Here is a 23043-nt window from a genome sequence, read left to right as displayed (position 1 = left end):
TAGCCTCTGACCACTCCACATTTGCCATCCATTGACAGTGCCATAGGAATCAGTTAAGTGATGTGGCATAATTTTACAATCATCTCACCAGCTCTTTTAAAACGAAAATGCCCCTTGCGAATAGAAGCTGACACATACAGCCATATGCTGGTTTGTCACATAGGGCAATGTAAGTCCTTCTTTAGGATCTGCATTTTGTAAAATAAATCTATGGATCCCCCCTCGCCTGAGCTGGCTCTCCACAGAGCAGCTGTAGCAAGTCAGTGATGTCCTTACCGTCTCACTTACTGTTCTTCCATTTGTTCTTCTGTCTGTCTTCCGATGTGTGAGGTCAGTTTTCGTGGTCTGCTCTTTTATTTTTTCTTAGAAGATGAAGAACCAAGAAGTCACTGTCTTGCATTGTACTCGCAACCAAAATACTCAGCGGTTCATCTGCCTTCTCTTCCCCATCTGAGTCGAACAGAGGGCAGAGCTAACAGCCCTCAGTCCTCAGCGCTTACCGAGAGTGCTCTGTGGGCCTGCGTTTCTCACACAAGCTGTCACCTGTCTTGCCCCCTTCCGTGCAGTTGTCTGTCTCAGCAGGACCTCTTTTCAGTGCTCTGAATCTGAGGTGGATCCAATGCAGCTGCTCCTTTGCCAAGATCCAGCCCCAGCCTGTTTTACAGGCGATGCTGCCGTGATGTCAGGTTAGAGCGTTACCCACCCGATTGCCCGCAGTGGTGGGTACTCTCACAGTGCAAACTACTGTTTCTCCTTCTGGGAGTGTTCTGGAGTTACTGAGCACCTATAAAACTGTCTGTGGTGTCCGCTGAGGTTTGATGTTGTGATACCTGTACAGCAGAAACATCCTCCTCCCTGTTTCAAATCCAAACTAATTATTCTCTACCCAGACCATCCACATAGTCTCTCCTCAGCCCTCCTAGGCTAAGCCAAACACCTTGACATTTGAGATCCTCTCTCATTTCTCTCAGACTGGATCTGGTGGTGTTTGCCCAGATTTAGCACGGGCAGAGAGAAAGTCCAGGTTACGATATTGCTGACACCAATATTGTACTGTGATTAAAATACGGCTTTTGATTAGTAAACAGATGGATTTTGATCTGCATCCCAAGCCCGAATGAATTTGTTGCCAGTTCTTGAAGCGATTTGTGTTCTTGGAATCAAGCTACCAAACAGTAACAGATGTGAGTACATTGAGCTGTCAAGAGCTTAATGAGGTAAAACCGAGATCACTAACCAGTGTTAGAGAAGGGTTAAGGGGATCCCTTTTTGAAAGCTAATTATTTAGGACAGCACACCTGTCATTAGGCAGCAGAAGATACCAAAAATTAACCATTGTCTGGCATGAATTCTCGCTCTGCCACATGTGGTTGAAATGATAGACAGAGTGGTGGCCCAAGATTAATTGAGCTTTCAAATCTGGTGAAAGTGGGAGAAAAAATTTGATCCAGCGTTATTAAAAACAGTTGAAATCACTAGCACAGCATGCCTTCCATTGTTATGAGACATTTCCTGTTAATTCTTAATATTATAAAGACATTTTGGTACCCAGAACACTGCTGGTTAAATCCAGCATGGTAAATGCAACCACACGGAGACGCCTGCTTTCAGCACGGTGTGGTGATACGCAGAAGAGCATGACCTCGCAGGGAAGGCAATGGCAGTGCAGGAAAACCCTGGGTTTCTGGGTCTGCTCAGTCTCTGACCCTGGCAAGTCACTCGGTGGTGCATCTGGAAGAGCAACACTTGGGCTGCCTGCCTGGTCTGTGCCGTCTGTGGACTGGTCTGGCAAACGCTGTCGTGGTGTTTGGATGGTGCCCAGCATAACTGGGCCTTCATTCAGCCAAGGCTTCCTGGATCCGCCCCGTGACACCACGCCAGGAGCAGAGACCGGGTATGTGTACAATGCCTTTGTTACATTAGTCTGGACAAAGCGTGAGCTTCACCAGGAATTCCATCTCGGCTCTGGCAGGGCTTGGATGAGCCAGGCCTTGTTGGCCAATGAAGGCGGGAGCTGCTCCTTTCCCTGACCTAAGGATGTAAACGTGCAGTCACAGTTAAAGCTTTCAAGACGCCATCTATTGCTTTTGTCCCAAGTAAAATGTGATTTAAAAGCTCACCTGTGGGGTCAGACCTGCAGAGGAGCCCACAGAGCCCCCTCCGCATCTCGCCGCACACCAGCTGCCCGGCGGCAGGTTCCTCTCCCTTCACGTGATACGTGGCTGGAGGGGGATAAATCACCTTCTAGCAAGGGACACTTATATTTGCAGCGCTTATTTGATCCTTCCAGTGAGAACAATTTAGGTTAATCACCAATCTTCATTAATCTTATTGCTGTTGTAAGAATAGCCATTGTGAGAAATCAGTATCTGCGGGATTAAAATCGCCTTTTCTGAGTCCTTTCCCGTGAGCGATGCTTCCCGCAGTCATGCATGGAAGACACATGATCTTTTCCAGCTCTGATTTTCTGATGGTGTGCGGGGGTGTTGGGCATGAAGCCATCTAGAAAGATACATAACTATGAAATAATGCTTCTGTGTAAATCAAAATTCTGCTGACAGAAAATGTAAGTTAGAATTTGTGTCTAAAATAACCTTGTCTCAGTGGCGAGTATTTCCTTGAAATCCATCAAATCCATATTTTCACGACGTCTGCATTGCTCCCGTGGAGGCATGGAGACATGCCAGCGTCTGCCCGGGGCCGGGAGGGCGCTGGGTGGTGATGACGGCCTCGTGATCCTGTACAGGGTTCTGTATGCGAGCAGTTGTACTCAGGCGACTCATACTATTAAAATCAATCCCCTACTGCTGGCAAATGCAGAGGGTTTAAAACACAGCCGTGTGAAAGAGACACGATGGCTGTGTATGGAAAGCAGAGAAGCAGCTTTGTTAGTGTCTCTTCCTGCGGTACACAAAGGATGCACGTTGCTGAGCCCAGGGCTCCTTCACAGAAGAGCAGGTTCATAAGCCTGAGGACTGCGTTTTACAGGAGGTTTGGGTGGATGTATAACTGCCTCCATAGGAGCTTTTTATCATTTAGCATCCTACTGATGTCTGGTTTTCCTCTCCACGGGAATCCTGCCCCAAAATGACTGTAAATTACCAGGCAGGAATCTTTGATCACTCACCAATTATCTCTCTCCCTTTCAACATGTAAAGCTCTCTGTGTGAGGTAGCTCTGGTAACTTCAGTACAGACAGTGGTGTTTAAAATCAGCATATTGGGAAGCTGCTTACCTGTTACTTCTTCTTGAACAGAAACGTTCCTTCATGGTTCTTCTGTACGACTCCTTTCAGTGTAGCTGCTGTGGTGCGCAGAGAAGAGGGATGGGAACTGGCAAGTGTCCAGCCTGGGAAAAAAGCAGTGCTGGAGCTGCCGGTGCTATGTCATGCTTTAGTTCATGCTGCATTTACACTTACTTTGTCAAACTTCCCATCATTTGAAAATTATTTAACAGGAGAATATAGACTGAAAGAAATTTGTTCTTCAATATTGACGTTTTACACTTTTAAACAGCTTTGCTCTACAAACTGTTTTTGCATTTTAACATATTCTCAAGTTCTCATCTTGTAGTAGGCTTAGGACTTTTATTTTTTTAACTCTACGTTCTCTTACTTATTCCTTCCAGAGGGAAGTGTCCCACATACTGAATCCAGCAGAGTGGCAGCCACAGAATTAGACTCTCACTTCCCCAGTGAAAACATTGCAAAGTTTCTCTTGCATTTTGTTCTACTTTTGTTAAACCTATACAGTGATTTTTATCTCTAAAGTAAGTTTTCTGACTGTTCCATTCCCAAAGCAGATATCTAAAAAAAATGGTGATTATTAACTATTTGTATTACTGTAACTACTAAAAAGCCGGGGGGGCATTAGTGTGGGTACCACTGAAACAGGCAGATCTTGTCACAGAAAACAAGCGTTTGGGATAGAAAAAAACAAACCGCACCAAAACAAACAGTTTTGAAAATCATATTAAACCAAACAGTCACATCACTGCTCAAATGGCATCGATCACTTACAGATTAAGATGCTGCCCTCCTCCCCCAAACCAAAAAGTGGGCAAAAGCTGTGTACTGGGCTGTACGCTGGGCTGGACTGTGCACTGGGCTCTGCCCAAATGCAAAGTTTCAAATGTCTTTTCTGTTTGTTTTTTTTTCCTTAGAAGTGAGTCACAAAAGATTACAGATAAAAATAGGGGGAAAGTGGATTTTCTTCCCTTTGATAGATTGTTTTCACTTACAGTCCAGTTAAAGCATAACAGCCCACTGACTGTAGAGTGGGCCATTTGTCCTCTGTGCAATCAACAAGAAAAGGAGCAAGAGAAAAAGTAAAAAAAAGTTAAAAAGTAAAGCAACTTTCCCTGTGTGTACATTTAGAAGTAAAAACCAACAATAACTTATACTCAGGGAACAAAATAAACCAAAGGATAGTTCAGCAGCGATCATTTCTATTCAACTGTAAAGACCATTGCAAAGACACTTGTGGTTTTTCTAGGTGACAGCCTGTGCGAGGAGAGCACATCTCCCTGGGCCAGCTCCTGGCTCCCCAGCTGTCAGGCTGACCCGGCTCCATCCCTCGTGTTTGTAATTATTAGTTCTGGTGTTACCTGCTGGGGTTGTCTCGATGGAAAGCACGTGTGGGCGAGTGAGGAGCAGCAGCTCAGGCGTACTGTGTTGGTACACGTCATGTAACCCCTTCCCTCGCAGCGTCGCAGAGGGCTTTACATACATTGATGGCCCACGCACGTTCCCACCCCGCTGAGGGCTCACCCTTGTTCTACACATGAGAAACCTACAGTACGGAGGAAAGGAGTTTGCTTAAACCAAAGGTGGCTGGAATAATCCAGCACAAACATTTCATTTCAAACCCGTTGCTCTTACTCTTCCCCAGTCCTCCCTGCCCCGCGCGCAGTGTGACGGCCGTGAGAGGGTGCAGTCTGGGGTGGGTTTGTGCTGCTGGTGCCGGGGGGCTGCCCAGCCCCTGCCCACGTCGCCCTCCCCACAGCGGGGCTCCTGTTCGTAGTCACCAGCAGCAGCCTTAGTGCCGGCTCAGTGCACACGTGTGTGCCCGTCCCCACGCGTGTCCGTGTGCGGCTGTGCGCACGCGTGTGCACCGCGAAGCTGCAGCTTCCCTGGCCGTGGGGGCAAGGGCGTTTCTGGGCTGGGGGCAAAACAGATGCAAGCTGCCCCTCCAGCCCTGGGACGCGGGCGGGCTGAGGAGCGCAGCGAGAACAAGAGCCAGCTAAGCAGAAATATTGGCCTACATTTTTTTCTCCTCCTGGTGGAAGGCATGCGAGTTTCTATGGCAACTTGTGTTTCTGCTCGCCAGGCCTACTGACTCACTTCTGGGGGAGCCGCGCAGAGAAAAGATTGTCTTCTTTCCCTGCCAAGCCGAGCGGCTCCTTTGCTGCAGCCCATTGCTCTCGTTTGAGTTCGTCTGGTCAGTGTTTGAGGCTGGCACAGCTGTGCAGAATCAGCTTAGGGCCACAAGAAAAGACAGCCAAACGTTACAACGTCCTCGTCCCCTTGAAAAATCATTGGAATAAGTTGAGTTTATCTGCGTTACAGGAGGACGCCAGCCTGGCTAAAGCACAGGGATGGGTGAGGCTTTTTTTTTTTAAATCAGCTAGTCCATTTTGTCTTTTCCTGACATATTAGATTGTCAGCCTGGTTTTAACAGGTATAGCCAAATGGCTTCCCCCACGCAGACCAGTGTCCGTTGCTAAAATATTTGATTTATGGCTTTGTGGGGGCATCTTGAGCTTCCTGGATTAAAACATCCATGGGAACAGCCCAGCATGTCTTCCCTGGTCTCACCTGATCACCCCAGTTTTTCTAATTGGGGAACTTCCATAGGTGTGCAAGCTTGGTTTTTCAGCAGAGCCCAGGGATGCTGAGTAACCATTTTTCCTTGAAAAAGAAGGGGAGCTTTGCATCGACTTCTCTCAGGCTCCGCTGGAAATTCCAGCTGTTATACCCCGGAGAACACTGTGAACACTCACACGACCAGCAATTCTTGCGAAGCTTTTTCTTTTGCCTAATCACAAACATATGGTACACTTTAAGGGAGATTATCTTTACATTGTTAGCTTTAAAAGGCAGGCTTCTTCTAGCTTTACAAGGTCACAGCAGCTATCCAGTTAGATGGTAGAGCAGAAAGAAAATGTTAACACAGCATGACCTTGGTCAATCAGTTAATCTTTCTCTACCCTATTTACTCCGGCGAAATAAAAATCCATCCCCACACACTGCAAAGTGCTTTGAGATCCTGGGGTGAAAGGTACATCACAAGCCAGAGTATTAATTATTTAAGCCCCGATAATATGCTTGGTACTGGAGGGAATACAGATGTATTTACTATTATTGTCTGTTTACGTGTAGCTCCGATCTCCGTCGATTGCAGCGCTGCAGCGGCAGTAACCGTACGGGCTGGAGGTTGCAGACACGGTTATTGCTGCTCCCTTGTCGTGGTTCTTCCCACTAAGATTTAGAAATGACAGTGAGGTGTGTGAGGGCTCGAGCAGCAACAGCACTACTACTTCAGGGAGTAAAAGCATTTTGAAAGACTTATGTCAGCATTTTATGTAGAGCTCCTTATTAGTTATACTGCAAGGGGAGGAGGGCTCGGATGTAGCCAGCCCTGAGTCCCAGCGCATGCTGCCAGCCCAGCGTGTATCCTACACAGTGGTGTATGTGTGTAACGTAAGGGAGGCAAAGGCTCATCCCTCTTGTTCCGTGCTGCAGTTGCAGTTCTTGAGGTTTTGTAGGAAAACCTAATCTAAAATTGCTCATAAATTGGTTTTCTGGTTGTTACCTTAAGTTGGATTACGCAGTGTAATGCATTGATTTTTAGATTGTAGAATGCTGAATAATGTATGTGCACGTAGCCTCCTGACCTAGATTGTGGCAGTTGGATTGCTGTGGCCCTTCTCAGAACAGATCCAGACAACAACTGTTTTAAGATACAGGGAAACTTTGAACTCCCCTACTTTTTAGGGTCTGCTTTAACAAGGGCTGCTCTTTTCTAACGTTATGCTATGTTATTGAGGTTTTATTTTACAGTGTCCAATAGTGTCATCCTACTGCAAGCACAAAGCATGACTTTTAGAGCTGCTGTTCCTTAAAACCTGCTTTTGCTATCATTCCATTTTAATAGGGCCATATATTACAACATAGCTATGTTCAATACAAGCATGAGTGCATACAGACAGAAAGGGAAAATTGTATTTTTTATGAACCATGCATATGTTGATCATAAATCTAGATAAAATCCTTCTTCAGAACTTTTGTCAAATTGAATTGGCTTGTGCCATTCAAAAACCTCTGTTCTCACACATGTATATTATAGAATACATTTAAAAATAAAATAGCATGTTGACACATAGGTTATTTAACTGGGTGTTTGCACTGTCATTGTGCAGAGACTTTGTCTCTGAAGAGCTTAATGCACTCCTGTGTGGGTTTAAGTCATGTATGGACGTTGATGATAGGTATGTAATTTCTCTAACAACTTCATTTTGTTTTTAATATTCTGCGTCTTTCCTGACTGTAGCAAACAGGGCAGAATGTGTTGACTATCCTCTTGCGCTGGGTCAGCTTTGGTTACATCATCAAAAGCAAGAAACATCTATGAAGTGTTCCTTTGCTGAGTCCTCGATACAAATGGACTTGCAGGGAGCAGCAAATATTTTTCCTCCCATTTTCTCTAGACCAGTTTCTGCGTCCCTCAGAGGTCACAGCCTCCCCAGAGAGGAGCCTGATGTCTGAGAAACGCCGCTCTGAACAAGTCCAAACGCCGCTATTCAGCAACACTGTAATAATCTCACCTGAATACACCAGCTTCCATCCATCAAACGATTAACCCTACCTGTGAAACCCCCTCAGTAATTGTACGCACACAATGCCGGCCGGCAAACCAGTCCTTACGCTGGCCATTGCCAAGACGGTGCATTATCCTCACACAATAAGTTATTGACACCGTGTCTGGGGCTGACATTTCTAGCGGGGTTACTGACAGTGATTGTTGGTGCTGGGCATAGACGGCTGCTCGCGGCGCCTTGCGTCCTGCCCCGGTCACGCCTGCCTGCCCTCGGCCTCAGAGCTCACTCCCCGGGCAGCAGGCACGGCCCTGCAGGGAAGGGCCTAAAGCAGGGGTCGGCGTCTTTGTTAGGTGGGGAAAGCACCGGGCGTCCTCCCTGCGGCAGCTCTGGCTCCCTGCGTGCCGACACCGCCTCGCTTAGTCCGTCAAGACCTGTGTTACACTGCACGTCCCTCTCCGTCGCCCAGGCAGACAAGGGTCACTCACCCAAACTCTTATGTCCTCGTTTCTTACTTGGCTGCTTCACCAGCGTATTATCTTTGGTTGTTCGATTTTATTTTAGTTGTGGACTTACACAGCTTTTAGTGCTTCTGCGCTAAAGACAAGGACTAACGTGACGTACAGAGACCTTTCCAATGCTGTGTGTGAATCCAGCAGTCTCAGATAGAAACTGTTCCCCTGTATTGCTGCAGAGGGCTGAGTGCGGGGTCATACACGATTACTCGATCGGCTGCTCAGTCGGGGAGTGGTCACAAAATTGAAATAATACCAGCATAGAGCAGTGCTGACGTAACGGCTTTGAACTAGGATGACAGAAAACCTCTATTTTATTATGCTCATGGCTATTTAGCATTACATCTCGAGGCTAATTATTGCCTGCTAGCCACGCTACAAGTTGTTTGTAGAAAGCTCGGGGCCGGGAGGATGCGGGGCCGGGGGGCTGCGGGGCCGGGGGGATGCGGGGCTGCGGGGCCGGGGGGATGCGGGGCCGGGGGGATGCGGGGCCGGGGGGCTGCGGGGCTGGGGGGTTGCGGGGCTGCGGGGCCAGGGGGCTGCGGGGCCAGGGGGCTGCGGGGCCGGGGGGATGCGGAGCCGGGGGGATGCGGGGCCGGGCTGCCGCGGCGCGGGCTCCACCTGCCGGCACCGCCGGGGCTGGGCGGGGAGCAGCGCTGCAGAACGGACCGCTCTGAAACACCGCCCGAGGAGGAGGGGGCTCCCCAGCCCTGCCCAGCGCTCCCCCGGGCCCCCCCAGCCCTGCCCAGCCCTCCCCGGGGGCTCCCAGCGCTCCCCCGGGCCCCCCCAGCCCTCCCCGGGCCATGGCACCGCACCGTTGCCCCTGTCCTTGCACCCTTGGCACGGAAGCACTTTTCGCACCAGGGAGATGAGGCGAGCTGAACCTTTTCGTTAGGTTTTGAGGTTGGCTTATGCAGGGCAGTGCGGTTGGGTTTGGTGTGTCCAAAGCGCTCTGCAGCTTCCTTCTCCAGAGGTCTTCTATTGGTCACAGGCTCTAACACAGTTCAGAGGTGACTCAGAGCAATGTAAAGGAAAACCCAGTTCTCGGTGAAGAATACTTGGATTTCTCTATTTCATAGATGAAATTCTGTTGTCCCAAGTAGGTGTTTTATCACAGACAGTAGTTTGCAGTGGATTGGGAAGATACGTTCAGTGTTCATTCCTTAGTCAGCTGTTGCTCCCCAAGCCCAGGAGACCTTAGCGTGCAGTCTATGGACTTTGGATGGACCTTTTCCCCTTCGCTATTTATCAGCAATTCCAGAAGCACTTTCTGCAGCTGACTGCAGTCCATTGCTGCTGCTACGCGCCATTTCCTTGTTCTGTTGTGAACAACAGGTCAGGTTTTTACCTGCTTAGGAATCTGCAAAGCTGATGCTGACTGCCCTGTGCTTTAGCTGCCCCTCGCGAGCCCCAGACCACCTCCTGCTCCAGGCACCTCCCGCCAGGAAAGGCATGTCAGTAACTTCTGAACTGGGGGGGGGAATTCTGAGTGGTGAATATTGTCAGAAAGCTAAACTTACCGACGGGCACGTGACACAAAAATCCTGGGGATGGTTTTGTGTGAGGAGAAGCTGTTCGCTGCCCAGGCGGAAAGGAAATAAGCAGAATAACAGGAAGGAGGAGGCTGTCGAGTCTTCAGCAGTATTGCATTTATTCTTCCAAATTGGCACAGCTGAAGCTGTTTTTTTTTTAACATCTGTCATATCCCTAGTACAGAAGATGACATTTAGGATCTGAGGTGATCCTTGTGGCATTTTGTGAATGGGTGGCATTGTAAGATAGTGTCATCCTCAGAATTTCAATTTTTCATCTCCTTTGAAGTCTTGTCTTTTTCTTTTTTCTCTCTTTTTTTTGGGAAGGGCAGATATAAGGAAAGATAATGGGACCTATAACCATTGCTTGTTTTCCCCGCACTATCAATATACGAATATCATGATCGTAATTATATCTAAATAAATCTAAACCCATTCAACCTTTATATAATGCCATCAATAACCCTGAAAATAAAGAAATGCATTTTACTGAGTACAGTACGATTTAGTATTTGTTGTGCTATTCAAAATGCTTAAACGTTTTTTTCACAACCCAGCTTCTTGTTTAAGATATTATCCGAATTCATTGCTCATTGTGTGTGGGAGCAGTTTCATTCACGCTCAGCTCCATTGATTTTAAATTCAGTACAGCCAGAATATAGCAGAGATCAATATCTGTACATCTGAATATCATCCGATATTATCTAAAGGACTGGCTAAACAGGAAATAATAAAAAAATAAGAAGTTCAAATGCCCTCAGCATTCCCTTGAGACAGGTAAAAGGCCACACCTCTGAACCTATACCCGCGTGTGCCTCCGGCTGCGCAGCGGAGCCGCGGGAGCCCTGCGAGCGATTCCTGCCCAGGGTCTGTTGCCGGGAGCAGCCCAGATAAGGAAGGGCAGCGTAACCCAGGGCAGAGTCCCGGAGGCCGGGCGGCCCGAGGGGAAGGACGGCTCCGACTTCAGACCAAGCTGCTCTGTTTGTGGGTGTCCTCAGCCCCCAAACTCTGTTTGTGTTGGGCTGGGACGTACAGATAGCCCAGCGTCTGCTCTTCTCAACCGTGGGGCGTAACGGGGTAGAGATTGGACCTCTTTGTGCTTTTAGCACATACACAAAGTTTTAAAAACTCTCCCAAAGTGTTCCAAAGACAATCCAAGTAAGTTAAGTGTTCTGGTTTATTGCTGTCCCTAGTAACAGTGTCAAATGATTCAGCGAAAACCTTTCTTAGTGTAATCCTCCAGAGGTAGATGAGTACACAGCTGATGGATTTTGGATGTGTTCCCAAGCTGCTGCATCGGTTGGGTCCAAAAACTGGCAATAAATGAATTTAATCAGGAAACATCGCTCCGATATGAATGTTTAATGGCACTGATTTATACTTTCAGATGCCAAAGTCAGGAGCTAGTTCAGCAGTTGAGAGCCCACAGAACTCAAGGTTTCAGAACAACCAACTCTCCTTGGAGATTAAAGTGTTGCAAGAGATGTTAGCAGGCAGGCAGAAGGGAAGTTTTGCCTCTTACTGAAGTGGTTAAGCCAGCACAGGACTAAACTATTCAAACGTATCTGAAAATGTTTCTTTTAAAAGCTGTGCTCCAGCTAGTGTACTCCTTTAGACCACTGGCTGCTGTATTGTCAGTAAGTTCCTCTAATGGTTCATTTTTGTTGTCTTGTGCTTTTATCTCACCTGCTAAAACCTGACCGTTTGTAGCACTGGCGGGAGCGCAGAGCCAGCAGGTCCCTGAGCTGCAGGGTAAAGCCGCAGGCAGGTCCTGTGGCTCTCTGCAAGGGCACAGGTTCTGTGGTTCAAGGTATTGTTTGTAAAGCAAGTTTGGTCACAGAATAGCAATTCCTTCTTGAAACTAAGGCCATCTAGAAGGACACTGTGTAACCCTGCGTGCTTTGTAGGATCACGCACAGTATGAAAGACAAGAGAGAGGTGGTTGGAGACAGAACCTGTGGTTCACTGCACTGACACACATAGACCTGGTCTACAAGACTGCAGCCCACACCGTCAGCTTAGACTGTGACCAATGTTTGTCCCAGCTGCAGATTTCACCCCTTGTTGCTCTCAGACAGGCTACGTCACCTTTGTGTTGTTGTTACCCCGCTGTCTGAAGGCCCAGCTTTTTAAGTGCCACGGTGACCAGTCTGACATCCGAAGCCTGATACCCTGTATCCTGCACAGCAAAAGCAGCAGGAGTTGCAGGCGTCCTGCCCAAAGCCCTGCTGGTGTTCTGCAGCTTTGGTGTGCAAGGTGCCATCCGAGCCTTGGCTCCTCAGCTGTCATCAAACCTGAGTTTTGGGTGTAACATACACAAACATACACAACACATGCAAAATTTATCTAAATATGTCCAGGTTACAACGGGAAGGACTTAGGAAATGTCAGATTAAGTTTGCCCTGGAGTAGCTTCTACTGAGCTCCTTAAGGATACATGCGTTGTTTGACTTAACTTATATTAGCAATCACACTATTGTTACACAGGCCTCCTGCTGGGTGCAGTGCACAGCCTGGACATCTGCTCTAAAGAATCAGGGCTGGGTGATGAAGGGCATTCCTGTGGTTAAAACTCTCCTGCCTTTATTGCAGAAGTTGTGAGGAGTGGGCTGAGGAGGGCTGCAGAAGAGGACGGACGACTGAAGAGCAGCTGAGAAGTTCCTTGACAAATGAAGCACGTCCCTCCGTTAGCTCCAACTGCCTGATGGCACCCGGTGAGTTCCTTCAGCCAGACTTTCACAGACAGTCGTGATCTACATCTTCCACTCGTGAGGGATGATGATATGCTCATTAGTGTTGTGAGGTATTCAGATGAGTTCATGGCAAAGCCCAGGAGGAACTGACTGCTTCCATCTGCAGAGAAAGATCTGATGAGCCTGCAGCAAGTGAGGCATCAGCCACACGCTGAGCGAGGAGGACGAGACAACGTCCTGACCGGCTGGTGCGGGCGGTGGGGAACGGGTGCACCTTCAGGAGCCAGCCCCGAGCTCCACAAACCAGTACGGCCCAGCTCACGAGAGCTTGGTTTTGCCACCTTTGGTGGTTATTCCTCAGTGTCGTTTTTGGTCGGTAAATTCCTTAATTTTTTTAAGTACAGTGAAAATTCTCACATGAAAACCTTTTTTTTTCAATCCCATTCCTTCCATGAGAAGAATTGCTTTTTCTAATCAGTTTTTTTTCCCCTTTATTCAGCATCTTTTTCCCAGACCAAAAAAGCTAAGTCAATCAGAGGCAGATACTTAGCATGGAAAATTTCAGTCTGGATAAATTAAAGTTTAATTTAGTTTTGCCAGCTCCTGAAAAAAGGGCCTTGCCAAGGGAAACGTTAGCTGACATTCACCGTGGGCAGCACTTCAGCTCCACTGGGAGGTATTTCCAAAAGAGCAGGGCTACACTGATGACTTTCTGTAGGTGCTTCCCCAAAGGCTCCCCTGTTCTTGGCGTTTGCTCAAGGGAAGGGGCTCGGCTCGTCCTTTGCGGCGGCTGCGGTGTTCCAGGCGGAGCGCGGGCTCCGCACGGGCCGGCCGGGCCCGCAAGGGCTGCGCCTTTGGAAACATTTATTGTATGTTATTGACTTCAGGGTACCGGGGGCACCCCCCCGCCGGCGGGAGGGCACACGGCGCGGACACCGCCTCGGCCCCGCGGCGGGGGATGGCGGCGCGGGTTGGCGGCGGCTCCGCGGGACTCCGCTCCCCGGCGCGGCCGAAGCAGCGCGCTGCGGGGCGGCGGCGGCGGTGCCTGGGCCGGGCTGTGCGGGCTCCCGGCCCCGCTCCGGCAGCAGCGCGCCCGGCGCGGACTGACTCGGTGAACCGCTGCCCCCGGCCGCGCCCCGGGGCGGCTGCGCGGGAGCCGGGTGCGGCCGGCGGGCGGGGCGCGGCGCGGCGCGGCCCCTTTAAGGCGCGCGGCGGCGGCGCGGGGCGCCCATGTGGAGGTGCTCCACGCCGTGTTGTCCTGCGCGCCCATTGGCCCGCGCCGCGGTGACATATTGTCATGGGCCGCGAGCGCACTGCGGGGGGGAGCGGCGCCCGCAAAACCCGGCGGCCGGAGCGCTGCGCCGCCGGCCCGGCCCGGCCCCCGCCGCGCCCGCCGCCCTCCCGCGCCCGGAACCCGCCCCGGGGCGAGCCCCCGGCCGCGGCCGCCCCCCGCGCCCGGCGGGGCTGTCGGGCCGCCCCCGCGTGGCGGCGGGCCGGGCCAGCCGCCCCTTCCCGTCCCGCCCCGTCCCGTCCGGGCGGCGCCTGGCACTCCGCGTCGCGTCTTGCCGCCGCCCGCCGCGTAGTAGCGGGGCCGCGCCAGCGCCCGCCTGTTGTGTTTCTGTTGCCGCCCGCCATCTTGTCGCCAGCGCTGCTGCCGTCGGGGCGAGCCGCGGGGCGGCGCGGCGCCTGCGGCCGGGCCCGCGCGACCGGGGAGGCGGCGGCGGCGGCGGCCGGGGCCCGCGCCATGAGCATCGAGACGCTGCTGGAGGCGGCGCGGTTCCTGGAGTGGCAGGCGCAGCAGCAGCAGACCGCACGTGGTAAGGGGCCGGCCGCGCCGCGCCGGGGCCGCCGCCTGACAGCCCGCGGCCGGCCGGGGCGGCGCGGGGACCGGGGCGGGGGCGGCGCCGGGCCGGCACCGCGCGGGGGGGAGCGGCGCTGCCGGTGCGCGGCGCTGCCGGCGGGGCCCGGCCGGGGGCGGCGGCGGGGGAAGCCTGGGGCGGGCGGTGCCGCCGCGCGGGGAAGTGACAGGGCGCGGGGGTGTAGGCGGGGGGGGGGGAAGCGCTGCGCGGCGCCGCCTTGGCGGGGGCTCCCTGCGGGCGGGGCGGCCCCCAAGGCCCCGGTCCCCGGGCCGCGCCGGGGGGCGCCGGCCGCCCCCGCCCATCCCGCGGGCGCGCCGCCGCCGCGCGCTGCGTGTCCCCGCGCCGCGGGCGGGGCGGGGGCGGGGCCGCGCCGCGTGACGCGCCAGGCGCCGCCCCGCCACCACGTGCGCGCGGGGAGCCGTGCCCGCCCGGCGGGGAGCCCCGCCCCGCCCCGCCGCCGCCTGCCCGGGGGAGCCCCGGCCCCCATCGCCCCGCGGGGCTGCGGGATCCCGGGGGGGCCGGGGAAGCTCCGCGGCGGTGCCCCCTTCCGCCGGGCCGCAGCGCGGCCCCCGCCGCCCCCCTGTGCGCTGTCGCTGCGGGGCCCGCCGCCCTGCCCGGGGCCCGCCGCCCTGCCCGGGGCTCCCGCCCCTCCGGGGCCGGCCGTCGTACAGCAGCGCCGTGCCCCGGCGGTACCGCCGCCCGCCAGTGGCTTTTGAGGAACGACCCCCTCGGTGTAGTTGTGTCCCTCCCCGCGCTGCGGGGGGCGGCGGGGCCGTGATGCGGCATTAGCTCGGTGACACGAGCGTGTACCTGCGGCGGAGCGGGAGGAGCAGCGCCGTGCGTGTCACCGCCGGGCTGTGGCGGCGGAGCCATTGTCTCGGTGATGAGTCATGCAGGAGATTGTGGGTGTTACGGAGCGAGACAGCTCGGGACGGGCAGGGGCAGCAGCGTCCCGAATCGAGACAGACCCGCGCGTTTAGGGACCGGAGCAGCGCTCTGTCCCTGGCGTGGCCCCAGCCGAGGCGGGAGCTGTCCCCGCAGCCCCGGGCAGGGTGGGTGACGGCTCCCCGCGCCTGCTGTGAGCCGGTGACGGTTTCACCGCCTTTCTCATCAGACGTGCTCGGGGGCCGTTAACGTTCGCAGCTCTGTGGCTCGCAGAGGGTGAACGTGCGCTGCGTATAGCACGGGTTAAACACCGGAGAGCGGGTATTAAGCAGGAATGTTTATTATATCATATCTTCTGCTGCTGGGGAGGATTTTAAGTAGTATCCAGGTACCCCACGTTATGAGTGTTTTGTAAACGGATGCAACAAGTGAGGGTCTGGGATACGTGGGCAGAAGCGTCGCGTGCGAGGCAGGAGGGGCAGAGGTGACCCAGCTGCGTCAGGTTGGGTAACCTCTGAAGACAGAAATGATTTCCGAGTGGGGCACGGGCAAGGCAGTGCACCAAAACAAAAGGGCCTCGGGCAGGCTTTCCGGGCACAAGGAGCAGCACACAAGGATGCGTGGAGATGCTGTGTTACACCAAAGCCCACTCCAGGTAGGACCTGGCCGGGTGAGTTGCACAGCACCCGGCGCAGCGCTCCCTCGGCTGTGGCCGGGTGCTTTGTGCTCTGCTGAGATACACACGGTTACGTTTCTGCTGCAACAGACATGTCAGGGCTGAACTGGCTGGCAGAGCGGCAGCGTCAGTGCAAACGTGGCTACTTCAGGGAAGTCGTGAGCAGCAGGAAGATGTGTGGCATGAGAGGGAGGAGCCCGTCGCTTGAGCTTTGGTAACAGGAAGATGTCAGGGGAGAGCACAAGCAGAGAAATAGCTGGGAAAGCCTGTTTGGGCAACAGCACTCTAGATTGGCTTCCTTCCCTCGCCGCCTTTCTCTCCTTCCCCTTCACATGTGTGTTCAGAGAAGCTTGACGGTCTGTATTACACCCACAGCTACACTGCGTAACTCTGGGGGTCCGGTCTGGCCTTAAAATCAATACAATTTGGGAGCAGCATTAGAAAACCTAAAATAAAACTGATTTAAGGCTGCTGGGTCAAAAGCCAACAGAGGTGCTGCAGAGTGCTCAGCCCCGGGCGGGAGAGCAGGGTGGGAACCTGCGTGGTGGTGAGCGTGGTCTGCAGTCATTCCTCGTGGGTCTGCCCAGCTGGTGCCCAGGCTTTCCCACCAACTAGATGGTGAAATACCAAAAATACTTAAGCTGTTGCTTTTTCAAACCTGGGAATAAAGGAGGAAAAAGTCTTCAGTTCAGCCAGACGTTCATCATCCTGTCTTTATGAGGAAGAGAACTGATAGAAGGGAAAACCAGAAGGGTTTTGGAGAAAGGAGAGTAGAATGGCTTTGGGAGGGAAGAGAGTTACGGTACGGCCGGTCGCCTTCGCGGGGATTCTGGAGATGGGGAGCGCTGCAGCACTTGCCCATGAGCGCGCAGTGTGCGAGGCACAGCCGCTCGTCCTGCGTGCGGAGCACTGGGGCTGCTTCCCGGCTGGACAGGGGCGGCGGAGGGCTGTCTCCGTGTGCGGTTCGTAGCTGGGGAGGAGAGCTGTCTGAGGAGAGGTGGTGCAGAAGGAATCCCTGAAAGCAGACGGCAGTTGGGTCTTCACGTTCTCCTTGGACTCGCCGGGAGGTCAGGCCAGCAGCTTTTGTCATGGCTTTGTACTTCTGTTTGTGGTTGATAGTTACAGGGGTGCAGCTTGAATAATCTCAAGCTTTGGGGAGTAGTGCAGGGTACGGCTGCTGGGAGAGCTCTGTGGACTAACCTGAAATGAAATTATGTTCTTCAGGGAGCAGAGTGGTGTCTGCAAAGCTGTGAGAACAGCACCTGCCCCAGCAGCGACCTTCCACGTGGCGCACGGTGGTGCCTGTGACACCGGAGGCCCCTGAAGCGCCAGGAGAAGGCCAGCGGTGCGGGCAGGGTGGTGGGTCCCTGGGCACCCACGTGCTGCCTGGCATGGCGCATGCCACGCTTCACAGGTCCGCAGAGCAAGCAGCACTGGACTTTGGAGCCAGGTCCTGCTGCAGTCATTGGTGCTGGTTTGTGTGAGCACACACGTGCTGTCCTAGCCTTTCAAACCTGACACGAGTGCCGCAGAGCACCCACCGCGGGGAAACCCGGGCGGCTTTTCGCGTGGAGCCTGCCCTGGCCTCAGCCTGTGCGCGGCGGTGGCACTGCTTGTGTCCCTAGGTGAGCGGGCACTGCCTGCGGTGTGGCTCAAACTGTGATTACAAGGTGCTTACCTAAAGCCTGTTGAATATTACATATTATATGTATTAATATGTATTAATAGTTCAGAGAACATCATTTCAAATTGCATAAAAAAGCAGAGTCTAAATGATTTTTGCATCTATAGAATCCTCACTCTTGATGGCACTTCCACAACATAAACATCTCTGCTATTTACTGGCTTAAAGCAGTGGGTTTTGGAGGCCCTTTGCTTGTGTCCTCGCTGTACATCCCAGCTGGACCCTGTGGGTACGCCTGGGTTTGCTGCGTGCTCCGTGCTGGGCTCGTGCGAGTCAGAAGTAGTTTCTTCCCAGTGCGTGTGACGGGTTTATGCAGATCTGCAGAGAGAGGTAACGAAAATGAAACTTCAGTGGTTTGGCTCATCACCCATACTCCTGTGTATACACTCAGCAGAGCCGTTCTCCTTCCTGATGACAAATGTTCTGTAAATTATGATACTAGTAATGATGTTATTTGGATCTCAGTGATTTGTGGGGGAAAGCCCAACAGATTTGGGGGAGGCGAGGGGGATAGTTGACGTTAGGCATTTCTTCTTAAAACGTTAACACCATGGGAATGCAAACAACAACAGACACACCCCGGACGTGCACCGTGTGGGCCACACGCTGCAGCGTTTGATGGTTTTAGGAGTCAGGATTTTGAAGCGCTCTTGTCTCATCCACATCTGCGCTTTCATGCTTCATAACGTCGCTGCTGATAACCCTTTTTTCTGTAAACAAGTGGCTCACATGCACCTAAATGCGTATGTTTACACATGCACAAACCCACAAACCGACATCCTTTTTCTGTCTGTTATTTGCAAACTCCAGAGACATTTGACTTGGATTAGAGGGTGGCTGATTTCTTTGAATTTAGGTTAATCCAAGAATGTTTCATGATCTAAGAAAACAGATGTATTTGTAATTTCAAGTAACTAATATTTGTTTTCTTATGGTTTTTCCCATAGCTATTTGTTTACGACCCACTCAGGTTGCATTTTCTGCTTGGCTTGATGCTGCTCAATTATCTTCATCAGCTTTTCCTTTTTTTGAGCATTGCCAGCCAGGGTGGTGACCGAACAGTCAGCGTAGTCCTGGTCTTTTCCCATCTCATCTAACTGCCATTTTGGCGCACGTCTGGATTGCATGGGATTGATAACAAGATGTGTGGTGACCAGAAAGATCTCCTTTGGCTGTAGTGCCACCCGCCTGGTGCTGATGGGTGAGGAAGAGGACCACCTCCCACCCAGCATCTGTGTTGTGGCAGTGCCTTGGTGCTGTGCTCGGCGTGGTCCTCCTCTGGTGTCTCTCAACAGGTCCCATCAGTATGATGATGGGACACACCTCTAGGAACCCCGCAGGGCTTTTAGGCCAGAGCTGGCTTGTGTGTGGCCAGCTCAGGATGCCCGCAGGTCCCGAACGTCTCTGCGTGCATGTGGCCATGGCCTCAGTCGTCGCTGGCGTGCTGCCGGCAGCACATCCGCCTGGATTTCTTTCAGGAGAAGTTAAAGTGTCTCCTGACAAACAGTGCGGTGTTTGTCTCTTCTAAAAGGCTTCCAGGTACACGAGAGCTGGGCTGCAGCCCCGGAGGATGCCAGGGCCACCGCGGCAGGTGGAAATAGCTCTGCTAGCCGTGAACACGAGCTGGACTTTCTGGCGTCTGCGTGAGCCTGCCGAAACCACAGAATAAACTGACAGCAGGCTGGCTTCTGGAAAGTAATTGCCTCACGTAATCCTAAGCTACCTTGTTATCAAGTGCTAGCCTGGTGTTGTGCTCACCTTTTCTGTTCTTTTTTGTCCCTTTTTTTTTCCTTTATGATGAGGCAAACCTGGTGTAGGCAGCCAGGCCTGGTGGTGGGGGTAAGGGCGTCACAGGCTGGCTGCAGGAGGACCCCTTCCAAATCTGATAGTGGCTGCACAATTCATCCCTCCTGGGGCGCTGAAGTAACTTTTTTGTCTCATTGTTTTGCGAAGCAACCCTGTGTCCTGGGCCAGCAGCAGGGCTGCAAGTTGGCACTCTGCTTTCCTTAACCCTGCTGATGCCTCGTTCTGTACTGTGGGGCACGTCAGCTGAATTTTGTCTATAAAGTGCTGAACTTCCCAAAACCTGACAAAGCTGTATAAACATCAAAAGGGTTTTTTAATTTTTTTAATTGAAGAGAGCTCTGATGCTCTCAGTGGTATCCTGTGGCGGCGAGCCCCACAGTGTAGTCACATTCAGTGTGTGTACAGGGTTTTTGTTTTTAACTTGCTACTTTTCAGGTGTTTGGGGTACGTAGATGGGTTGGTGATCTGGGTGCTGTCAGGCAGAGCAGGTATCTCCCTCTGGAAAATCTCCTGCTAGCAGCTGACAGCTTGAAGCATTCAAACAAGGCTGTCACTCTGGTTTTGATTAGCTTTGTTCTCCCTGATTAAAATTGCAATGGCAGGATCTTGCTAGTGAGGACGTGCTGTAGCTTTAGGTGTGATGTAATTGAGCTCTTGTCCATTTGCAGGAAGCTGAGCAAACAAACACCGTACCAGGTATCTTTGATGAGGAACACGTGTCTAGTGCGTGCCTGGACCATCAGAGGATGCTGGAGGTTCAGGGGTTTCGTTGTGAAGGTGGGCAGGGCCGCAGTGATGCTGTGATGTGTGCTGGAGGAGGATGTGGCCTGCTCCCAGAACCTGCTCGTCCTCTCGGGCTACCAGCACGCTGACTCTGTGAGTTAGACATTAGCTCTGGGAAGAGCCTTGCTCTGTGACCGAGAGCAGCGTCCGTGTGAGTTCAGAGATGGCGGGATAAGTGCCCTGCTGCAGCCAGTTCAGGTGATGGAGGGAAGCTTCCAGCTCCTGTGCGTGTGTAGCGTGCTTTGATGGGCAGGTACCCTTGGATTCTTACCTCCTTTTCTTCAGGTATGGGGATAGGATTCTGAAGGGTAACCTGCACATTTCCATGCATTTCCTTGAAAGAGAGCTGACTAGTGTGAGCAGCCTGTGAAAACAACCCCTGGCCAGCCCTGGGATGGAGGTGCAGCAGTGGGCTCTTGTTCTCGTCACGGGGATCGAGGAACATTACATGAACTGGTGTCAAGCAAATACGCTTACCTAACAGGCTGTAATTAACCCACAGATCCGGTTTTGCCATGACTCAGTGTGTGACATGAAGTCATTTAACCTGTCTTTGCTTCAGTTTCTAGCGCGTGTAAAATACAAGCAGTGTGTTGTCTCACTTAAAGAAGTTTGCAGACCGCCTGCACCCCGAGGGTCCGCAGTCAGTCGTGTGCTGTCGGTGCCCACTCTGCCTGTCACAGCCGGTGCTTTTCTGCACTTTATCGTGAATTCTGCAGAAAGTTTTACCCCAGTCCAGCCCGCCGAGCCTCGGTGCTGCAGCAGAAGCAGCACACGGCGTGCTTGGCACCTTCACGACTAGAAGGCACTGGGGTGGTCTGTGTTTATATGGGGCTGTCCGTGATGGTTTCATTTCTTTGGCAGTCGTGATCTGTTTTCTTTGCCTTTGTAGTACTGCTAAACCCTGGCCTTGTCTTTCTTTCTCCTGTCCACTAAGAGTTAGTTGTAACTAAAACGCAGCTAAAATGACTATCTGGAGCTGATTCAGGGTTTCAGTTAAGCACTGGAACAGCAAATTAAAGCACAATGTAAATTATCCACAGAGATCTGAGAAGTTGTTTTGCTTTGAGAAACATCGGTCAGGAGCCCGGGGGGTTTCGGGGAGAAGTGCTGTGTGTGAGGGCTGCCACGTTACGGGTAGAGAAGCAGCGCTGCGAAGGGATGGACCCCCAGACAAAGTGGTGTTAGCAAAGATGGGAGAGAAGAGTTGGGCTTGTGTTGTGCCATAGTCAGCCAAAATTCAGAGGGGCTCCGAGAAAGGGGTCACAATTTCAAAGGGGTCTCAGCGCTCCAGCTTGTTCTGGGCCCTGGGAAGCACCAGCGGCTGTTTGCTGGCGTGTCAGCAGCCTTAGTCGTGACTCAGAGTTAGCCTGGCCCAGGCTGAGCACTGCTGGTCTCCAGCACTGCTGACGCTGTTCTTATCTTCCCTTTCCTGGTTCTCCCCCTGGGAGTCTGGGACCTGCAGAAACAGAAACCAAGCTTCAGGCTCCAGCCTGCCCGTCCTCTCCGTGTGGCAGTCCCTCCCCGAGCGCGGCCGGGAGATTCTTTCCGTCCCCAGGACTTTCCTGCTATGAACCAGGAGTGACTCCTGTGGTGACGCTGCCGTGGGACTGGTGTGAGTGAAATCCAGGGCACTGTGCTCCGGGTCTGTCATGGTTCATGGAGTGCAGTATAAGCTCCCAGAAGCATCGAATGATTCAGAGGAACACGTCAAACTATTCAGAAAATTACACCATGGAGCTGCCGATGCCTAACTAACTGTTCATGGAGTTAAGTGGTGGTCTCCCTCTGTACTGGAGAGGGACCTTTAAGCGTACGTAGAGGTAAGGTGCTTGATTGTGGGAAGGCACGTGCCATTGATGAATTCTGATAGTGTCCCTAGTACAAAATAGGAGCATTAAAAAGGGCACTGGAATTCCTTAACGGCGTGCTCATGCAGTCTCTTGCAGCACGACTCGGGCGGAGGCTCAGTGACTACCCTGGCCACTGCCCGGCCACGCTGCTGGCCCCGGGGCCACGTGTGGTCCTGCCTGCATGGCTGCTGCCTTTGCCGGCAGCGCTTGCCGTTGCAGATGGGCGGCATTTCCAGGGCAGGCAGAAGGGAGGAGATAAATTTAAACCCGGCAGATTATTAGGTAACGAAGTTAAGAGTGCCTGGCACTGCGTATTCCTGGGCCATCAGGGCCCTAAAATAGCACCAGTCCAGCGGTCAGGAGCGCTGACCCTGTTTCTGTGTCCTCCTGTGACGAGATCTGCCGTTCGTCCCGCTGCTGCCGGCGTTGCTGGCATCCTCCCTTGCGGGGCACCCCGCACCGCCGCGGGGGCTCGGCCGGGACGCTGCCGTGGGCCTTCGGGCAGGCGGTGGGTGTGGGCAGCGCGGGGTTCCTCGTCCCCTCGGCTGTGGTTCCCACCCCTGAGGGATCGCAGGGCCGGCTCGCTCCCTCCATCCCTTTGATGAGAGTGTCAGGAACGAGTGGAAATCACGCACGGTTTTGGTGTGCGCTGGCGGGTTCGGCTGTCCCTGTGTGCCCCAGGAGGTGCCCTGAGCCTCACGTGCTCTCTGCGCGCTGGGCCTGCAGCAGCTCACGTGCGAGGGCAGCGCGTGTGGAGGAGCGAGCCCTGTGTCTGAGCTGCTGACCGTGCCTGGTTTGTATCTGTGAAGGAAAGGGGGTGAGCTTATTTCATGTGGAAAGACAAAGAGCTCTAGGGGGCTTTTTTAAAGCGTGTCTTTAGCTTGTTTGCAAGGTGTGAGGACAAAGTGAGCAGGAGACAGATCTTCGTAGCTCGGTGGGAGT

The 23043-nt window shown here is 53.0% G+C and overlaps 1 protein-coding gene across 3 annotated transcripts in view; it reads left to right on the top strand.

The window, feature by feature from the left end:
- The window catches only part of MNT (MAX network transcriptional repressor), a 74417-nt gene that overhangs the window by 25620 nt on the left and 25754 nt on the right, over window positions 1-23043 (top strand). For 2 of the 3 annotated variants that reach the window (XM_068415932.1, XM_068415931.1), the window contains exon 3: window positions 12455-12576. In XM_068415932.1, coding sequence (XP_068272033.1) covers window positions 12455-12576 — 122 coding nt within the window. Of the gene's footprint in view, window positions 1-12454; window positions 12577-14275; window positions 14373-23043 lie in introns of those variants that run through there. The other variant, XM_068415933.1, reaches the window with a different exon arrangement.

This window comes from Nyctibius grandis, chromosome 18, assembly GCF_013368605.1.
Source record: "Nyctibius grandis isolate bNycGra1 chromosome 18, bNycGra1.pri, whole genome shotgun sequence".
Lineage (NCBI taxonomy): Eukaryota > Metazoa > Chordata > Aves > Nyctibiiformes > Nyctibiidae > Nyctibius > Nyctibius grandis.
Note: the sequence above shows the minus strand (reverse complement) of the source record. Positions and strands in the feature narration are given on the sequence as shown.